This window comes from Ambystoma mexicanum, chromosome 3q (genome assembly GCF_040938575.1).
Source record: "Ambystoma mexicanum isolate Mex_15411 chromosome 3q, UKY_AmexF1_1, whole genome shotgun sequence".
Classification (NCBI taxonomy): domain Eukaryota; kingdom Metazoa; phylum Chordata; class Amphibia; order Caudata; family Ambystomatidae; genus Ambystoma; species Ambystoma mexicanum.
In genome coordinates, this window is record NC_090926.1 from 334,182,730 (window position 1) to 334,199,822 (window position 17,093).

Below are 17,093 nucleotides of genomic sequence, written 5' to 3' on the forward strand. Positions count from 1 at the left end.
ATTTTAATCATACATTAACTCAAACTGATGAAACCACAGGTCGATCATGTGACATTCAAAACCCTGATACATCCCGCTACCCTTGATCCCCCCACTCTCTCCCAGTACCTTGTCTCCTCATCTCCATCCCAGTACCTCCCCAAGACTATCCTACCCATCCACTGGCTCCCCCGGTACCCTGCAGACCAGCCCAACACCCCACCCAACTCATCCCACTTCCAACAATTTAGCACACATTTTTTGATACTTTTGGGGACACCCCCTGTCCCTGTATACCCTCTTCCCCAGTTCTGCGCAGTAATCCATTTCCTCGAGCCAGTCCTGGAATATGGTGGTGCTCTCGTACCCCTATCCTTCAACAACATCTTTTTGCCCAGTGTCCATGTGTTCCGTATCAATGATTTGTCCTTAGCACTGAAGCCGGAATCACTCCATATATTTAACATTATCAGTTTAGGGCAATCCGGTACCATTCCCCCCCACCATCCCTAACATTTTACTCCTTACCCTGTCCCAAAAGACTTTCACCACAAGGCATTCCAAAAACTAGGTGGAAAAAGGAACCTGTTCCCATCTTGCACTAAAGGCACTCAGAGTTAGCTGCCCAGCCCATCCAGTGCAGGCAATATCGACTGTAATATAATCTATGCAACACCTTCTACTGTACCAAGCGTAATCGCATTGTGATGCTCGCTTCCTGCCGTGCCCTCATGGCCTCCACCAACTCTTCTTCCTCCTCTAGTGGGCACAAGCCCCTCTCCCATGCCTCCCTTAACTTCATCAGGGGTTTGGATGTAAAGCTGTTTAGCATCTGGTAAATCAGTGTGATCCCTTTCTCCCGAATCTCCCCCTCCATAAGGTTAGCTTCTATAGGTGACCTGTCCGGCATATCCCATGTACCCCTCCCCTTCCAAAGACATTGCGTGCTGCAATCGAATAGCTGTATATCGGTCACCCCTCCTGAGTCCATATTCCTCCTGCAATTGCTGGAAGGTTGAGATTTCGTCCGGCGTCACAATGTTCCCTACCCGTCTAATGCCTTGCTCTTGCCACTGCTGCTGCCGACCCAATTTCTGGATTTACAGCAGGTCCACATTACCCCATATGGGTGCCTCCTTCGTCACCAACCTGCCCCTTCCCATTGCCTTCAAAGCAGCCTTTCGGGAGTCTAGCACACTTTCCCCGGCTCCAGAGAGCTCATGTTCCGCCTTACTGCCATAGATCACCTGCAGGGAGGGGGGCCTTGCCCATCGCACCTAGTTCTTGATCTGTGTGTGGCCATCCCTCCCCCCTGAATAGCCATTTGGTAATCGTCACCAGTTGAGAGGCACAATAGTAATGTTGTACGTTCGGGACCCCAGTCCCTTGTCCCACTCTGACCTGGACAGTGTTCTCAATGCCAACCGCAGGACCTTATCTCCCCATATGATCCCTGGCTGCAGCAGCTCTATGGTCCAGAAGACACCGGGGGGTATCTTAGCCAGCGCATTCGGCAAAGCATATATGAGCCTTGGCAATGACATCATCTTGAACAGGTTTTCTGTCCCGGCTGGAGACAGTAGTCGCGTCACCCAATGTTTCATATTGCTTCGTAACCTTTCCCGCACATGGTACAAGTTATTCTTGAGGAACTGCCCATTCCCTGCGCCTATTGTAATGCCTAGATACCTAAAGGATGACCGCTCTATCACAAGGGAGCAGCCTTCTGGGATTGCTGCGTGTCCCTCTTTGAACGGGATCAGAATTGACTTTTCCCAATTTATCTTAAGGCCACTTACCTCCCTGAATTCTCAGAAAATGTCCATGACACTCGGCCCTGTGCTCTTGGGATCTTTAAGGTAGATCAATACATCCTCAGCCTACAGTGAAATGCGGTCCTCCCTTCCCCCGGTTTCCCAAAGCCCTGCAGCCATGGGTATGTCTGAACCTACACCACCAGAGGCTCCATGGCCTACACGACTAACAGTGGGGAGAGCAGGCAGCCCTGTCTGGTCCCCTGGAGCGGGAAACTGCTGGAGGTCCACCCGTTGACCTTAACTCTTGCCTTCGGGTCTTTATAGAGGGGTTTCACCCAACTAATAAACCTAGGCCCAAACCCAAAACCCTCCAGGACCACCCACAGGTATTCCCATCCCACAGTCAAATGCTTTCTCAGCATCTATTGCCAAAACTGCGTGCAGGCCCTGCAGGGAGGATACCACTCCTAGCGCATTGTGCAGGCGTTTGATATTCATTCTAGTCACTCTGCCCGGCACAAATCCACACTGGTCTGGATGAATCAATTTACCCATCAATGGCAGTAGCTTATTGGCGAGCACTTTCACCAGCATTTTTGACTCCCTGTTAATTAGTGATTGGGGCGGTACGATCTGCACTGGCCCGCCGGACTTCCTTTTTTATGTATCACTACCACCAAAGCCTGTCGGAGATCTGCCGGCAGCGCTCCATCTGCTAACCCTCCAGGAACATTGCTCTAATTTCTTCAGCCGATTCTTGCCCTACCAATTTCCAGAACTCCGCTAGGAGTCCATTTGGATCTGTGATTTGCCCGACTGAAGCTGCGATGTAGCTGTTTGAAACTCTTCCACTGTCGAGTCAAGATCCAACAGCTCCTGCTGCTCCTCACCGAGCCAGGGCAATTCTGTATCCTCAACATAGTGCAACCTCCTAGACGAGTCTCCCCTTGACAGATCCATGTATAGTATCCGATAATAGTCTTCAAATGCTTCCACTATTTCATTGTTCTCCCTCGCCAGACCCCCATGGGCCAGCTTGATTTCTCTCACCCATCTTGCCTCCTCATCCCTCCTGTCCAGCCACGCCAGTAGCCGGCCACACTTATCACCCGCATCAAACACCCTTGCCTGCTTATCCCAATGTGCCGTCCGGGCTTTATCCCATGCTCCTGTGCCATATTGACCCATCACTTTGGACAGTGCCTTTCCACTCTCAGCCGTCTGTTCTTTAATGTGTGCAGCCTCTGCTAGCTCCACTTCCTGCTTCAGATGGTCCATTCTCCCCCTTCCTGATGTTGTATTTGTATTTTATTTACTTATATAGCGCACTAGGCCCGAGGGCAACCAGGCGCATATTTTATGAACAAAGGTACAGAAAAATTGCATTAGTACAGTTGAAGGCAGGCAAAGTTTATATTCGCAGGTGCATATCTTAAGGCACAAAGTTACAAAGTGGCATGGCAACAGGTACAGGCAAACAATAAATTCATGTGTATTGCCTTCCCCCTTAATACTGCCTTGTATGCTTCCCAAAGGTTGGATTTCTTTTCTACCGTCCCCCTATTGTTTTGGAAATACTCTTTGGATGCCTCTGCTATCTTAATGTCCTTCAGGTAGAATGTGTTGAGTCCCCCCCCTTACTTAGATCAGCAGCAGGGAATGGTCTGAGATCCCCCTTGGAAGAAACTTGTCTAAGAACACCCTGCCTGCCATCATACCAGGCAGGAGCATATAGTCTATCCGTGAGAGGGCCGAGCGTGCATTGGAATAATAGGAAAAACCTTGTTCCCCGGGGTAAGGCTCCTGCCAGATATATTGTAACCCTGTTGCATCCAAAATGGTTTTAAGTTTGGTTTGCGGAAGGCTGTGCTTCCCCCTGTATGGTGCTCTGTCCATGGTGGGCGCCACTGTCATTGAAGTCCCCCCGTACCAGCATGAAGTTGCCCCAAATTTCTCTAGCAAGGTCTGTATTTGCTGCAGCGCCTACACCTGCAGCGCCGGAGGCACGTACACACTAATCAGACATACCGTTTCCCCCCAAAGTAGGGCACTCACCATTAACACATTCACCCCTTAGTCCCTCTCCACATCCCGAATTTCCAAAGGTATTGATTTGTTGACCAGGATTTACCTCTCGTAAAACCTGTGTGATCCACTATTGCGTATCACCAACTCCCCAAGAATCTGCATGCGGTCCCAATCATGTGGGTCTCTTGTAGCATCACGATATCCACTTATTGTAGTGCCAGGTATATCAGCACCAGCCCTCCTTTAATCTTGTCCAGAAACTTATTCACATTCCATGTCATGTAGCTGATCGACCTGGCCTTCAACATATCCACCTCTGCCATTTAAGCTCAGAAAGCACCATATCAGATTGGAGAGAGGCCTGCCACATCCTCTCCCTCCTACCCCCTGGGAATGCATTGATACCATTGACTTGACCTCTGTAAAACAGTGAACTACCCCCCATCCCCATCCCCACCCCACCCCCAACTTTCCCCCACCTAAAAAAACCTCTGTCCCCAACTATGAAACTTGTCTCTGCCCTCCCCCTATAACCTCCCTATGCTGGCCCCAACTTGAAGCATCCATCACCCCATAACTATTAATCAAACTGTGATCGTCCCAGCCCACTGGCATGTGATCTGGGTGGGTGTGCTCACAGCGTTTCTCCAGCTCAGCTCCGGCTGAGTCCTTTCAAAATGTCCTTCTTGCCTGAGGCCGCCCCGACTGAAATGGTAGTTCTGTTGCTTGGGTTCATTTAGCAGTGGCTTCAATCTTCTCAGCGGGGCCCGCCCCCTTCCACAGTCGTTTGGTTGCTCCGGTTGCCAAGGTCTTCTTCATCTGCCCAGTCCCACGCCTCTTTCAATAATGGAAGAAACTCACCCCTCCCAACCCCACTACCCACAGAGTGGCCAGAAAAAGCATGGCATACTTGATCTTGGCTCCTCTCAATCTTCGTGTAACCTCCTCGAATGACTGCCGGACTGCTTGAGCTCCTGGATATCTTTCTGCATGGGCTATAGTGAGTCCTCCACCTATAAGGTTATATATTTTTGGAAAAGGTATGTATTAACACAAGATGGTTTATAGACAGCAACACATTAGAACTACTCAAGGGGTTAAATATTTGGGAATACATATGATAATAAGGTTTATTGTTACCTCTGATGAGTTTGTATATTCTTTATGCTCACTCTCCTGTGGATGTAGTTTCCTTTGCTCTACCCAATAGCCAAATGTTTTTCACATCATTCCCTCCTCCCTCCTATTGTCAGGCTGAGATTAAAAGTTGTCCACAGAAGGTGCTGAACCCCAACAGTCCCTCCAGATTGTCGCACCCTCGTCTACCAGACTAACAGCTGAGCACGGCACACTCCAGGCGAAAGGGGAAGTGGATAAAATAATAAAATCCCAGATCTCCTTCAACTGCTTCTTGTGGATCTGTAGAGGAAAGAAGGAAATAGATCATGTCTTGCTAATTACTACACTCATACAGAAATTCCTGCCCCCTACTTCCCCTGACCCCTTAACAAATAATAAAATATTAAATACCTGGTACTCCTCTGCAAACTTCCCAGGGGAAGTCTTTATTTCTTGTCTGTTCCTTTTTTATAAACTTGTAACTTGTTAACTTAACATGAAAGTATGAGGTTCTTCAAAAACCTAGAAAAGAGTTGGCGGATTCACTAATGTAATTTAGTTCAACTCTACTGAACCCCAACAGTCCCTCCAGATTGTCACACCCTCGTCTACCAGACTTAACAGCTGAGCACGGCACACTCCAGGTGGAAAGGGGAAGTGGATAAAATAATACAATCCCAGATCTCCTTCAACTGCTTCTTGTGGATCTGTAGAGGAAAGAAGGAAATAGATCATGTCTTGCTAATTACTACACTCATACAGAAATTCCTGCCCCCTACTTCCCCTGACCCCTTAGCAAATAGTAAAATATTAAATACCTGGTAGTCCTCTGCAAACTTCCCAGGGGAAGTCTTTATTTCTTGTCTGTTCCTTTTTTATAAACTTGTAACTTGTTAACTTAACATGAAAGTCTGAGGTTCTTGAAAAACCTAGAAAAGAGTTGGCGGATTCACTAATGTAATTTAGTTCAACTCTACATGAGCTTGTGGCTCAGTTTTAAACTGAAAAAAAGGATTCAGATGAAGTACTCCATAAACACTTTCTCTGAAATCCTCCTGAGGCTTGAGTTGCGGGTTTGAAGAAAACCTGAGTTGATAGAAGAAGTTCCCTGTTTCCAAAGCCTCTAATACCAGTCACCGCACTACCCGCGCCCTGTTGTCTCCAATGAAAGAATGATTGAAGCAAAGACACTGCGCAACCCGCGCTTTAAAAGATGCACACATGAATGTCAATTACCAAAGTCTCTATGCAAATCATGTTGGGAGTCACGTTATTTTCCCAAGATGAAACAATATTCGGGAAAAGAATCGAAATATGCGCAGGGCAAGCTGCCACACAACGAAAAAACGAAACCTAATAAAAAAAATGGAAATATATTCCTTTTTCCTGACGATGAGTGAGTGCTGTCAAGAATGTGCTGGCACCAGTCCTAGAAGCCACTTAATGGTTTCCTGAAGTAAAATTGAAACCTCCTGTGTAGAAAGGCAGACTCCCATGCACACATTGTTTAACAACAGAACGTGGCACAGACCTGACTTTCCCTTACTGCATACAAAATGTAACAAACATGGAAGGCAGTTTATTTTCACTCGAGCACTATTCAGATAACTCTTAAGCTAAAATGATCCTAAAACCCAAGCTGAAGTTATTTAAAAAGGCAAAGTCTTTGTTTAAAATAAAGGCAAGCTTTCCACAAACTGAATTAGACAGTCTATCCAGAACATTAGCAGTAGAACACTAAACTGCTGCCTGCTTCTCTCCTCTGCTCCAGACCCAACGACTTTAACTACTTAACTCCAAAAGATGGCCCAAAGTTATTTGGACTAAAGTAATGGAGCTCCTGAACCGTAGGTCTTCTCAGCTGGGCTGATAACAATGAAAGGCAGTTTAGAATACCCAGACACTGCCCTTTGTCTCTCCCCAGCCAATCAGGGTGCCAGATGCGAACCACCATCTTGGCTTGGAAGACTGTCCACACACTGCAGATAAAAGGTAAGGCCAAACAAACCAAACTCAACCACAGAGAAACCCAGGAAAACTCTGACACCTAATAATTCCTATAGAGGTACGGGTGATACCAGCATTGTATTTGGTGCAGATGTTTAGGCTAAGAAAGAAATTATCTCATGGTTTGTCGTAGTTAAAGGCAATACGTGGTAAAAATGAATAGGCATAGCTAGAGGTGATATGGTGGAAAATATTCATCTGAGTTAGGATTATTGTCTCTTTCGGAATTTGTCTATACCAGATATTTGTTATATTTAAGTAAATTGTGGTTTGAAAAGGAACAGTTGTGTGATCTTTGGTGATTTTGGTGTAGTTAGGAAGGCAGAGAGGTCTTAAATAAATAGAAGATAATTTGCTTATATTTAGAAAATATAGGATGTTAAAAGATAATTGAAAAGTAGGATTATTGTTTTACATTATTCCAATGATTATGGGGTATTATAAGTAAATAAAACACTTAAGTAATACATAAAAGGTATAACGGCTATTAGTAATAAACATCTTTTATCTTACTTAAAGTTTGCATAATCCCCTAACATAAGATGATTCTTTTTAAATGTAGGTTTAACTAGAGAGGTCATAGTTGCTTGGGATAAAATACTCTATTAAAATCTCCATTGTCGTTTATGTTTAGAAGTGTTGAATCATCAAAACATCTTATAACATCATATAGGGCTTTAATTCATTTGAGAAAGATTTTCTTTCATGAACTGTGAGGGTATAACGAGAAACTATTGAACGACGATTCATGCACTTTATGTTTGTAAGTCATGACAACCCATATTTGTTTAGTCTGTGTTAATTTCTGGAAAGTAATTGAAAATAAACTGAAAGGTAAAATAAGACTGGAAATGTTTGATGATGTATTTATAGTATCTTCACTGTGCAATCATTTATTACAGTGCTTGGTTTTGTTATTTGTTTGACTCATGCATGGTCACTTTCATTGCAGTCTTTATCTAAGTGTTATGCCTTACTGTACAACACGCTTCTGGGTTAATTGACAGCAGGTTACATCATTGTTCCATAGTCTGATGCTGTATAAAACTGGCACCGTTATTGTTATCATCCTTGTGGGAGTACAAAGGCTTTACTAAATCGTTCATTGCTATGGGATGTGGTGATATGCCACTCTACTACTGTTTGTGCCCACCTTAGTCTTTTTGACACTACAATTTCTTGACCCCCAAGTTTTCAGCGTTAGAAGATTGTGTGGTCTTCACTACATTTTCACTTCTGTTGCACTACAGCATTTGTTTGTTTGAGTAACTTGCTTTTGTTAGTGCTTTGAGGATTCCCATATTTGTTCATTACCTGGGATCCTCTGTTTTATTATACCCAAAAGACCTATATGGGCCTCTGTTTTATTATACCCAAAAGACTTATATGGGCAGCTGTATAAATTTCACTTTCTCTGAGTTATTTGCAGGGTCTTTCCTTGGAGTGTACACACTTGGTGATTTTACCGTTATTTGGGTTTTCTTTTTATTCAATGCTTCCTCTTCCTTCAGTCCCTTCTTTATTTCACAATATGATGGCAAAACTGTTAGTGACACTGATCATTTTCAGATGGCAGTGTTTTTGATGCCACCATTTGAGTTCTGATGTCAATTCCTCAGTGACTGTTGATTAGGTATTGGGCCTTCACTCCTTTCCCTTTCTGTTTTTGATGTTGAAACTTACATTCCTTAGAGGTCTTGGATTTTGCATGATGCAGCTGGGATCCCAACGTGTTTTGCTCAAATACTGACATTGCTTGGTTTGACCTTATAAAGACTGTGACAAGGAAGAGGGGGAAGTTGTACTGCTATGATTACTTACCGATAATCTTTGTTATGAGTTTTACTCTTCCTTCTGACAGTCCTGGATGTCCCTCTTTTGGTGTTTTGCTTAAGTATTACTAACATGATTATGGGTGATTGCTCAGGTGTTTTATACACAGGACTGTAAAGGGCTAGCAGAGTTGCTTGCTGCCCTTACAGGACCCACCTCATAGAATAAGAACTGTAACCAGGAAAAGTATGAGTCATTGTAACGAAGATTACTGGTAAGTAATCAGACCATTGCAAACTGTTCCATTTAAGACAGCATCTGACATTTCTACTCACATGACACAGTGTCCCATAAGGTAGGATTTGAACTAGAGAAGATGCTATCATGCAAGGTGTGCTGAGACTAGAGAGGGTACTGTTCACCATTGCACTCAGCCATGAGACAGTTTCTGCACTAGAACATATTCTTCGAAATGGATTGTGTCCTCCCACATATTCCTCATCTTAGATATATCCTTACCTTCAGCTTTGCTGCTTCGGAAAACATTTTCTCTCTCTCCACCAGAGGGCGCTCCACTCGGGGCTGCAACGTCGATGTCCCTCGGCGGCATCCGTCGAGCGCCGACGTCATCTGCTGTATAAATGCATCGAGTGCACCCGTTGACCTCAGTTCCGTTTTTCCGTTAGCTTTGCTTCGGATTGAATAAAATGGTGCTTCAGTTCGTAAGAAAATGTCGTTTTCATCTAATCCTTCCACACCAAATACTGGATTCAAGAAATGCCAGAAATGTGGGAGAAAGATGTCGCTGACTGATCCCCATCGGAATTGCCTCTGTTCCAACCACTGTATAGACGAGTGCGGTTCCTGTCAGTCGAAAGACCCATAAGGCATTAAAGGAATGGAGAGGTAAACTGGCGGTGGGGGAGGAATCCTCAAAGTTTTCTTCTTCGAGAGAGAAAAGACTTGGCTGAGTCTTCATCAAAACGTTAAAAAAAATCTAGATCGAGGAGTAGATCCGGAAAGCCCTCTTCTTCTTTCTCAAAAAAGGCAAAGAAAAGACGACACCGGTCTCCCTCTTCCTCTTCCTCGACGTCGTCTGAGGAAATCACAACATGTCCGTCAAAACATGATTCCCCAAGAAAGTGGGAAGCGTTTAGAGCATCTTTTCTAAAGATTTTTGAGAATGCGGTCCAGACCCCCTCAAAAAATGCTAGAGAAGACCATGCCCCGGCTCATAAAAAAAGTGACAGGGGAAGATCTAAGACGAGAAAATCTGACAAAAAATCGTTGAGGGTGTCGTCCAGGGAATCTTCCCTGACGCCTCATAAAAATCACCTACCGGTGCAGAAATCGGAGGTGGAACTCAAGAAAATGGCGTCAGACTCTCATAGGCCATCAAGGTCCTCGTCTAAAATGTCCTTGAACCCTCTAACGAAGGCGGTCGAGCACAAGGTGTGGACAACCCAACCCAAAAGGTTTACGTCGAGTGCACAGTCGACGGTGTCGAAGGCTCCGACGGTGTCGACAGTCTCGACAATTCCTTCGACGGGGTCAACAATTCCTTCGAAGGTGTTGAAGATTACTTCGACGATATCGAAGGTGATGACCACAACATCGACGCCATCAATGCTTTTGTCGACGACTTCGTTCACTCCAATTACAAAATGGACACCTGTGTCGAAGTCTATGCCACCTGAAAGGTATTTCATCCAGAAAATAGACATGATTTCTTTAGAACCATGTCCTCCATATATGAAGGAGATTCATCAGCAGAAGAAGATGTTTCACCTGCTGGTGTGAAATTTAGTACAAAACAGGTTCCTGAGGATTTAATTGACCCTCAATCTAAGATGCAAGACTTATATGAGTGCTTGCAGTCAGCAAGTGGTCTGGCTGCACCTCCAGAATATTAATTTGAAAAGCCTGAGCATGCTGATGCGGGACATAGAAGCTTGACGAACAGGGTAATTGAATTCATGGGATGGAGTAGAAATTCACCTGTCTATCAGGAGGATGATATGACTGACATCCTTTCAGGAGGACCTCAGGCAAGAACCCCTACTTCTTTTTCATGTAGCCTTACAAAGGAGGGTTAACACTGCATGGGAAAACCCTGAATCTATTCCACAAGTAAATAAAAAATATGTTTCAAAATATAGACCCTGTTCCTCAGATCCTGAATACTTGAGTAAACTCCCATCACCTGAAAGTCTTGTAGTTCAGGCAGCTACTTCTACCAGAAATGCTGCATACCCTACAATTCCCCCAGACAGGGATGATAAAAAGATTGATGCATGGTCCCGAAAGATTTTTACGTCAGGGAGCATGGCTTTAAAATTCACAAATGTAACTTGCACCCTTGCAAGATTTACATATACCCTGTGGGACTGTATGTCAGCCGCAGCTGTACACATCCCTGAAGGTGAGGAGCGTGAAGGGTTCCTGTCCATAGTAAGGGATGGAAAGGAGACTTCGGGGGAATGCCTTCAATCAGGTTTGGACACAGCTGACAGTATCAGTAGGTCCATGGCGTCTAGTATGGTACTACGCAGATTTGCGTGGCTAAGGAAGTCAGGTTTTGCACTGGATGTGCAATCCAGGCTTCTCAATATGCCATTTGATGGCTCGAGGTTGTTTGGCAGCAAGGCGGATGAAAGTTTGGAGAAGCGGCAAAATCACTCAGTTCCGCTATACGACAACCTCAACAACGCCCCTACACAGGTTCATCTTCCTGGAGGGGTCGTCCCTTTCGATTTTATTCCTCATTTGGAAAAGAAGGGGACAGACCAGTCAAAGAGGACAAAGGAAATTTCCTCGGGGGCGAGGAAAAGGTATTAGATCTGCCCCAGAAATGGCAACTGTCCCTTTAGCCGCTGCTGTAGCTGGCACAAAACCACTCTGAGGTTTAGACCTACAAGATCCCGGTGGGAGGCAAGATCTCACAGCATCTGGAAGAATGGCAGGGCATTACTTCAGATGCTTGGGCACTAGAAACAGTATCCCAAGGTTACTGCCTTCCTTTTCAAAGGAAACCTCAGAATCACATGCCGGGATACAACTCTGTCAAACATCTAGACCCTTTCCTGTTGCAGGAAGTCTTAACCCTGCTACAGAAAGGTGCAATAGAACATGTACCTGTAGCAGAGAGGAACCAGGGTTGGTATTCCCCATATTTCCTCATACCAAAGAAGGACAGAGGATTGAGACTCATCTTGGACTTGAGAAGCATGAACAAGTTCCTCAGGACGGACAAGTTCAAGATGGTCACACTTTCTCAGATCCTTCAGACTCTCCAACTCCAAGACTGGTTGGTATCATTGGACCTTCAGGATGCTTACTTTCATGTGCCAATCCATCTCAAGCACAGAAAGTACCTGAGGTTTGTGATTGGCAATTCTCACTATCAGTTTCGAGTTCTGCCTTTCGGGTTGAACTCCGCCCCGAGAGTTTTCACCAAGTTGAGGGCGGTGGTGGCAGCAAGTCTCAGGAGAGGGGGGATTCACGTCTACCCCTACCTGGACGATTGGATGATCAGGACACGGTCTCCAGCACAAGCCCAGAAACATCTGTCCAAGACCTGCAACTTCCTTCACAAACTAGGAGTTTCTCTGAATTTAAAAAAGTCAAACATGATACCATCACAGAAACTCCAGGTTATTGGAGCAATCCTGGATACTTATTCGCCTCCCGAAGAGAGAGCTCACCACATTCTGCAGATGGTAATAAAATTCAAGAATGCCAAGTATCTACCGGCCTTCGATTTTCTCAGGTTGCTCGGTCTTATGGCATCCTGCATTTTTCTGGTGCCAGAAGCCAGATTGAGGATGAGAACCCTTCAATGGGCCCTCTTTTCAGGGGAAATGTCAGATCTTTTGCAAGTTCCAACCAGAGTAGCACAGGATCTGCAATGGTGGGCTTGCAGGGAACGTATCCTCAAGGGAGAATCTTTTTGGCATCCATGGCCAGAGATAACAGTAGTGATGGATGCCTCACTCACAGGGTGGGAGCTCACACCAACGAGTTGACAATCAGCGGTCGTTGGTCTCCATCGGAGTTCAATCTACACATCAACCTATTGGAGCTGAGGGCAATCAGGCTAGCGCTGAAGGCCTTCCTGCCCTCTGTATGGGGAAAGAATGTCCTGATAATGACAGACAACACAGTGGCCATCTACTACCTGAACAAGAGAGGAGGAGTAGGGTCACTACCACTGGGCAGAGAAGCAATGCAGCTCTGGTTCTGGGCAATACAAGAAGGGATCTCTCTGTCGGCAGTTCATCTAGCCGGAGAGCAAAACATAGTGGTGGACGCTCTGAGCAGGCAGAGCACAGTCTCCCACGAGTGGGAACTAGCTCAGGAAGTCCTTTAAGAGATCTTCGCCCTTTGGGGAACCCCGCAAGTGATCTGTTCATGACCAGTGTCAACAGGAAGTGTGAACTGTACTGCTCATGGGAATTTCCTCCGAGAGGAGCTCTAGGGGACGCGTTTGTAGTGGAATGGGAATTTCCACTCCTGTATGCGTTTCCTCCAGTCCCTGTGATCCCTCAAGTAATCAGGAGGTTGAGAAAGGAAAACCATGATCCTAATTGCTCCGGATTGGGCCAGGAGAACGTGGTACCCTGACCTAAGGATAAAGTTGTCCTTATAAAAGATGGTGTGAGAAGGCCCGCTAGAAAGTGCCTGCAGCTCACTTACCCTGCGGGCTGATGTAATTGCCACAAGAAGTATTGTTTTTAAAGTAAGAAGCCTTAACGGACAAGAATGTAAAGGCTCAAATGGAATGCATGTGAGGAACTTTAGTACTAAGTTTAAGTCCCACACAGGTACTTGAAAAGGTATTGGAGGAAACCAGTTATTTAGACCTTTTAAGAATTGAGTTCTCAAAGGTATCTTGAAGTAAGATTCTTCCTCTGAGGAGCGCTTGAAAATAGATAGCGCTGCTAAATAACCCTTTATCGTGCCAATCTGGAGCCCCAGATTAGCCAAGTAGCCAAGTAGACAATATTTTGGTAATATTACACTGAAACGGGTCCACATACTTATCTCTGCACCAGTTACTGAACTTGTTCCAATGACACCGGTACAGAGATTTAGTTGCTGGCCTCCTGGCCGAAAGCAAGATCTCCATGACGTCATCCGGAAGGTCCCAATCCTTGTATCTCAGCCTCTCAGAAGCCATGCATGAAGGTTGAGTGTCTTGACCTCTGGATGGAGCATGTGACCTTCCTCTTGCGAGAGCAGATCCTCTCTTTTTGGAAGACGTATAGGAGGGCAGATGGACATGTCCAGAAGGTCAGGGTACCACATTCTCCTGGCCCAATCCGGAGCAATTAGGATCATGGTTTTCCTTTCTCAACCTCCTGATTACTTGAGGGATCACAGAGACTGGAGTAAAACGCATACAGGAGTGGAAATTCCCATTCCACTACAAACTCGTCCCCAAAACCCTCTTTTTTGCCAAAAATTGTCTCAGAATTTCACCTGTCACAAAAAATAACACTGCCTACTTTTTACCCTCCTCCTCACGCAAGTAAGGAAGAGGAAAGGCTACATAGATTAGATCCTGGAAGGGCTCTCAGCTTCTATATTTCAAGATTGGCAAGATTACATCAGTGTGACCAACTATTTGTGGGATACACTGGCCGAAAATTGGGACTGGCAGTGACTAAGCAAACATTATCTAGATGTATAATTTTGGCTATAACTGAATGTTATAGATTGGCTGGGAAAGATCCTCCAGATGGGCTGAGGGCTCATTCAACCAGGGGCATGGCGACTTCAGCAGCACTTCAAAGGGGTGTCAGAGTGCAAGATATTTGCGCAGCAGCCACATGGTCATCAATGCACGCTTTTCTAAAACATTATGCTCTAGATTCGACTTCTTTGCAAAATCAGTGCTTCATTCTGTACATGACTAATATTTTTGTACTCCCACCTCCGATACAAAACTGCTTTGGGAGTCTATCTAAGATGAGCAATACGTGGGAGGACATAATCCATTCGAAGAACAAGTTACTTACCAACTGTAAGGTTCTTTCAATTGGATGTTCCTCCCACGTATTCCTCATCGACTCTTCCAGCCTACCCCACAGTACAGTTTACGTGGTTTACACTCAAAATTCCTTTAAGGCTGGGGTCAAAAGAGGCATGCCAATAACTACAATCCATTGGCTACAATATACAAAAAAACAGAACTGAGGTCAACGGGCGCGCTCGAGGCATTTATACAGCAGATGATGTCGCAGCTCGACGGATGCCGCCGAGGGACATCGACGCTGCATCCTTGAGTGGAGCGCCCTCTGGTGGAGAGAGAGAACATTTTTTCCAAAGCAGCAAAGCTGAAGGTAAGGATATATCTAAGATGAGGAATACGTGGGAGGAACATCCAATCGAAAGAACGTTACAGTTGGTAAGTAACTTGTTCTTTCTCCCTCTAACACACTGTGCCCCTTGAGGTAGGGTATGAACTGCAGGGGGTTTCACTCTCCAGGATACACTGCCCCCCATTATTTGGGCTAGAAACCAAAGCCGGGTTTGCCCCCTATGAGACAGTGCCACCTAATGAAGACTTTGTTCACCGGGATACACTCTGCCAAGTGAAACAAGAACTGACAAGTGTGTCCCAATAGAGGTTGACTCTGCAGAGATTGTTCCTCTCCCATTTCATATTTTTTCTTGTGCTGAGATGTTTATCAATAGAATTTATAGTAATTTGATTTAACTAATCTCTGTAAATAAAGCCTTGTACCAGAATAATAAACATGCTGATATGTCATGTCTTCATGTATCTCTTGACTACAGCACCTGTCCATACAGCCGCCCACCCTTTGGGTATGGAGATTTTGCAAACCCTGTGCCGGAGTGCCTAGGCTTCTATGAGGACCGCTATCAGAAACACGAGGCCATGTTTTCTGCCCTGAACCGTGATTATCCCTTCCGGGAGTACGGAGATGAACGGCCCCAAAGCGAAGACTCCCGTAGCTGTGAAAGCCTGGAAGGGATGTCTTACTACAACAGCCACAGCGGGGAAGACTACCTTAATTCTATGCCCCAGCTAGACATTGGGGCACTAGAGAATGTCTTCTCAGCCCCCACCTCTGCCCCATCCCGCATCCAGAGGGTCAATGTGACTGACAGTGAAGAAGAAGAGGAAGGCAAAGTTCTCAGGGACCTGTAGGTGTCCAGTAGATATACAGACAATCACATATTTTTCGGAATATAGAAAAATAAACTTGGGTGTAATTCCTATTTCAGTCAATTTTGTTTCACAGAATTCGAAAGCGCCTGAAATTGAAGAGCAACACATTCATCCAAGAAGTATTATAGTGTAGAGTTCACGTAAACATCACTTTTTTTGACTCATTTCTTTGAGTCTAACAAAATATTTTGTGCAGGGTCTTAGCCAAATGTGGGCCTGTGATCAAAATGTACGGCACCAGCTTCATCTTCATTATGGAGAAATGAGCCTGGGATCACGTGCAGTGATCTAGCCCTGCCCATCAGATATTTATATACTTCTTTTATAGCTTTATGAGACGGCAGTGTATGTAATTGCTTTTGTACTTATACAGCTGTATATAGCAGTACCTATGGTTTAGAGGGTCCAGTCTCTCACCTGGTGAGATTTGGGTGATAGATGATGTCTTTTGGAAGTGTTTATATGCAGGTCAGCCAGACTGATGAGGATCATTGAATCCTATTGTAAAATTATATTTTGTTTTTTTCTTTCCTCTGCACCAAATGGAATAGTTCCAGCCTCATTGTTAATTTTAATAAAGTTCATGAAATGTATTATCTTCCTGCAGCGTCCATTGTGTTGACAAGCTTCACTTCCCTCTGTAGAAAATAACTGAATGTCTGGGTCACCCAATTCCTTTGAGGCCCCTAGACTTGTCCTTATGAGGGGATTCATCTGGGATGGGATCTGTTAGAAGAGTGGGTCACAATGGACTTCAATGTACCTTTGAATCAAGGGAACAACTAGGAGCATTTTTTACAGGATGACTCCATCCCTAATATTGCACAGATCATGCATGCTCTGGACAAAGTAGAGCTATCCGTTGGCTTACACAGCTCTTGCATTATACCCTACAGGTTATGACAGTTTAACAGGCTCAGACATTAGACACTAGAGCCATGCCACAGGTTATGCAGAATCCCAGTATAAAGAGTTACACAGAAAGGTATGCCATCAGTTATATAGATCTTATATTTCCAAGCAACAGGCACATTTAGCCGGCTGCCACCCTACACAGCTACACAGCAGAGCTGTCCTTCATTTTATGGAACTCCGACAGACTGACGGCACCATAAGCATCAGAGCCACTTCAGGTGATACAAAGTTTACAGAATCAAAGCTGCCTTAAATCTTGATATAAAAAAACAGAAGTAATCTCTATATATATTCGTGAACGTGTGTTTGTACGTTCG

General features: G+C 45.0%; 1 protein-coding gene across 1 annotated transcript in view; it reads left to right on the forward strand.

Moving 5' to 3' along the window:
* The window catches only part of SOX30 (SRY-box transcription factor 30), a 698,329-nt gene extending 682,399 nt beyond the window's left edge, over positions 1-15,930 (forward strand). The window contains exon 5 of the mRNA XM_069652843.1: positions 15,465-15,930. Coding sequence (XP_069508944.1) covers positions 15,465-15,840 — 376 coding nt within the window. The 3' untranslated portion in view covers positions 15,841-15,930. The remainder of the gene's footprint in view (positions 1-15,464) is intronic.
* The last annotated feature ends 1,163 nt before the right edge of the window (positions 15,931-17,093 follow it).